The 3439-nt window shown below is 36.8% G+C and overlaps 1 protein-coding gene across 1 annotated transcript; it reads right to left on the minus strand.

The window, feature by feature from the left end:
- Positions 1-578: 578 nt before the first annotated feature.
- Positions 579-1109, minus strand: LOC145670029 (uncharacterized). The gene has a single exon (XM_081738374.1). The coding sequence runs from the start codon at positions 1107-1109 to the stop codon at positions 579-581; it is 531 nt and encodes a 176-aa protein (XP_081594500.1).
- Positions 1110-3439: the final 2330 nt, after the last annotated feature.

The raw sequence follows: 3439 nt of genomic DNA on the forward strand, positions 1-3439 counted from the left end.
TGAAAACAATGCTTAATACTATTTTCGTATTAGTTATTTTTGCTTGCCAAACTGGCGTTTCCCCTTTTTCCAGCAGTCCACTGCCTATTGTATTGTTGCCGGAACTCTCATTTCTTCGTTGTGGTATTTACTAGTTATTTTTCATATTACAATTATTTGCTACATGAAATGTTAACGCGTACAGCAAACTTTATATAAAACAATACTTACACGGTCCTTTATCACTTTTTTTTTTTGTATTAAGTGAAAGTATATCTGTAACATAATGTAACGAAGTGAGTTGATTAGAACAATGTTCTTAAAAAAAATTATTCCATTTTTGCTTTTCTGAGGAGGAATGGGAAATGCATATGTTAATATTCAGGAACAGTACCGCTTTCCGTGAAATGTAGCTATGAATAATTACAGTGAAACAAGTTATATGACCGGTGAAACAGACACTGGTACAGTAGGATCATACGAAAAATACAAGATTTGAAATAGCATATCGAAAAAAGAAAGAAGGACACAAGAAAGATCAGTTGATTGGATTATGTAACAAGACAACGCAAAAGAAATAATATTGAGTACTTACCCTTTCAGTCGCTCGAATCCAGAGACTCCACGTCCATACTATCGTCACTTTCTTCACTTTCATCAAGGTTGATGATGAATTTTTCGACCGTTTCATCAGCGAGCCTGTCAAGTTCCCAATATTTCGTTTCCTCCTTGTCTATTATATGTTGGACGCAATCTCTCCACTTTTCAGGAGTTATCATCTCTATTCCTTTCTCTAAGAGTTTTTTCACTTCACTCAATGTGAAACGTTTGTTATTGCGTGCCACATGTCCCTTCACTTGGCTCCAAATAAGTTCAATTGGATTAAGCGTACAATGGTACGGACGTAATCTTAGAACTTCCCTTCCTGAATTAGCTGCCATTTCGTCCACTTTATACTTGTTATATTTATTCTTCAGTGCAGAAGGTATAAGGTTAATTAATTCCATTTTCACAAAATAATCGTTATACGCGATATTTTTACTTTGCAACCAATTGTTTATTCTCTCCTTCTTCCAAGACATAGAGGGAATACGGGTTATCTTCACGCTGTGATAAGGCGCATTGTCCATTACTATTACAGAATTAGATTCCCGATGTGGAAGTATGTTTTGAAACCAGCTTTCAAATTTTGTGCCATCCATTTCTTCGTGACAGTCTTTTGTGGACTTTGATTCGAATATATACTTCCCTTGGGTAACAAAGCCTTTATCAGTTCCTATATGCACAATAATTAGCCTTTTACTTTACCTAAAGGATTCTTAAGTCCAGTGGAAAGTCCAGCGAGAAGGCATCTTTCTTAGACTTCACAGTTTCATCTACCATTACGTTTTTCACGTTGTGAAAAGCATTTCCCCACGTCTCGTCAAGGTAATAAATCTGTCTACCGTCGTCTCTACACTTTTTAATTAAGCGGAGATACTTTCTCCTCAAGATCACAATATCATCCCTATCAACTATGAAACCTTTCCTGTTGCGCAACACGTATTTAAGTTTCATAACCTTTAATAGTCTATACAAAGTTGCACGAGAGAAAAATGGAAGGTCATCATCGGTGTTTATTGCTGACAGAATTTTATCTAACGTTGGCAACTCATTTCGGAAAAAAGGGGGCGCGGTGGCTCTGTGGTAGAGCGTTCACCTCCGGTGCTTGGAGTCCCTGGTTCGATCGCAGCTCGCGGCGTGTGGACTTTGTGGTGGACAAACACCGTGCTCGTGGGTTTTTTCGGGGTTCTCCCGTTTCCTCCCATTTTCTTCATTCCACCATTTCACTCATCTCTCATCATCACCGCCTCCTTTAGCCTAACCGGCATAAAAGTGGGATGTAAAACTTAAAGATTTCTTTTCATTTCGGAAAAAGAACTGATGTACCTTCGATCGAATAGCCGACTTCGCAAAATCGTCGTATTTTTCAAGTAGGGAAGTGCTTTTGCGCGTCTTTTTTGGACTTCTCAGTTTATTTTCATTAAATTTGGGATTAAAAAATTGACATTATTAAGGGGGCAGTGGTCAAAACAAGCATTCCAGAATTCATTATTACTTTCATTTCAGAATAAAACAATAATTTGAATTTTAATGACTTCAAAACATGTTACATAAAGAAAATGTTTTCCGATGATTAGGTAATCTTTTGGAGGTAGAAAGACCCTCAAGCCCTCTTTATATTAATAATGTTTGATACACACATGTGTGAAGTAAGACGTAGTGAAAGAACAAAGTGGAATGGGAAAATGTCTTACCATGCGCCTAACAATAGTATAGCTATATGGTACAGTCACACATGATCGTGACGTAAGATTTTTCGCCAACGATCGTGGAGAAGTGATCTAAGCTACACTTCCAACCAAAGTCCCAATCTAAACAACACGTACTCGTAAATCTTAAAGTGACTCATAAAGATCGCCAACCATCATGCATATAGAAGATGTACAGTTGTATTGTTGTATTCATATTATATACAGCATCCGCCTTATGCAGAGTCGTTTTGACAAATGATTAGCGTCATGCTAAACGGCCGACTTCTGCAGGAAGCATATGTAAGTCGAACGCTATAGTATGGCTCTAATCACACGTCAGAAGGACTCTGCATGTGGCCCCATATCTCTATATATGCTCTAAAGAGCTTTGTGTATGCATGCAGAGAAATTTCCTCTTTTCATGAAAGGAAAAAAAAATGAAAATTCAACATTAATAATAATATATTTCTTTAACTTCTCGAAGCAAGGAAAAAGCAGAAGAATGTTCACTTTTCTTTTTCATTCGCAGTAGATCAGGAGAACGTAGAAAAAGCAGGAGATCTCCTGCAAAATCAATAGCTGTGGCAACTCTGTATCTTATCACTAATTTTAAAAAAAAAAGTTTTTCTTCCATAATAAACATTTTCACAGAACCTAAAAGAAATGTCAAAAGTATATAGGGTAACAATTATTAATTATTTTAATTGAACCCAATCTAAAATTATTACTAAGGGGCGCTCGTGTACGTGCTTGTGATTTTCAATCACTTGTTGTCAAGCAAGTTATTGGCGATTGCAGTAATTTTGTTTCATATTATGATAAATATAAACTTCCTACACGCACAGAGTAAATACTGTATATTCACTGCTATCCGTGAAAAATATCGCCCTTTTTCATAATTTTAAGTTCGTCTTTCACAAGACTCACAGATGCTACATATAATGCCATTGAAACTGCCTTAAAAACCACCCTACCCACAGATTTTTTTAAACCAATATGGCTGCGCCCACTAAAATTCACAGCAGACGACTTCAGCAGCGTATTGTATCATTGGCTAATTCTATCAGACTCGTGTGCTCTAAATGATTTGATTCGCTGTTGCTTTTAGTAGTTCATAGTACTCAACTTCCTTGAGAGGTGGCGCCACAGTTTCAGCTGGTAATACC

This window comes from Thermobia domestica, chromosome 14 (genome assembly GCF_964235325.1).
Source record: "Thermobia domestica chromosome 14, izTheDome1.hap1.1, whole genome shotgun sequence".
In the NCBI taxonomy this organism is placed as follows: Eukaryota; Metazoa; Arthropoda; class Insecta; order Zygentoma; family Lepismatidae; genus Thermobia; species Thermobia domestica.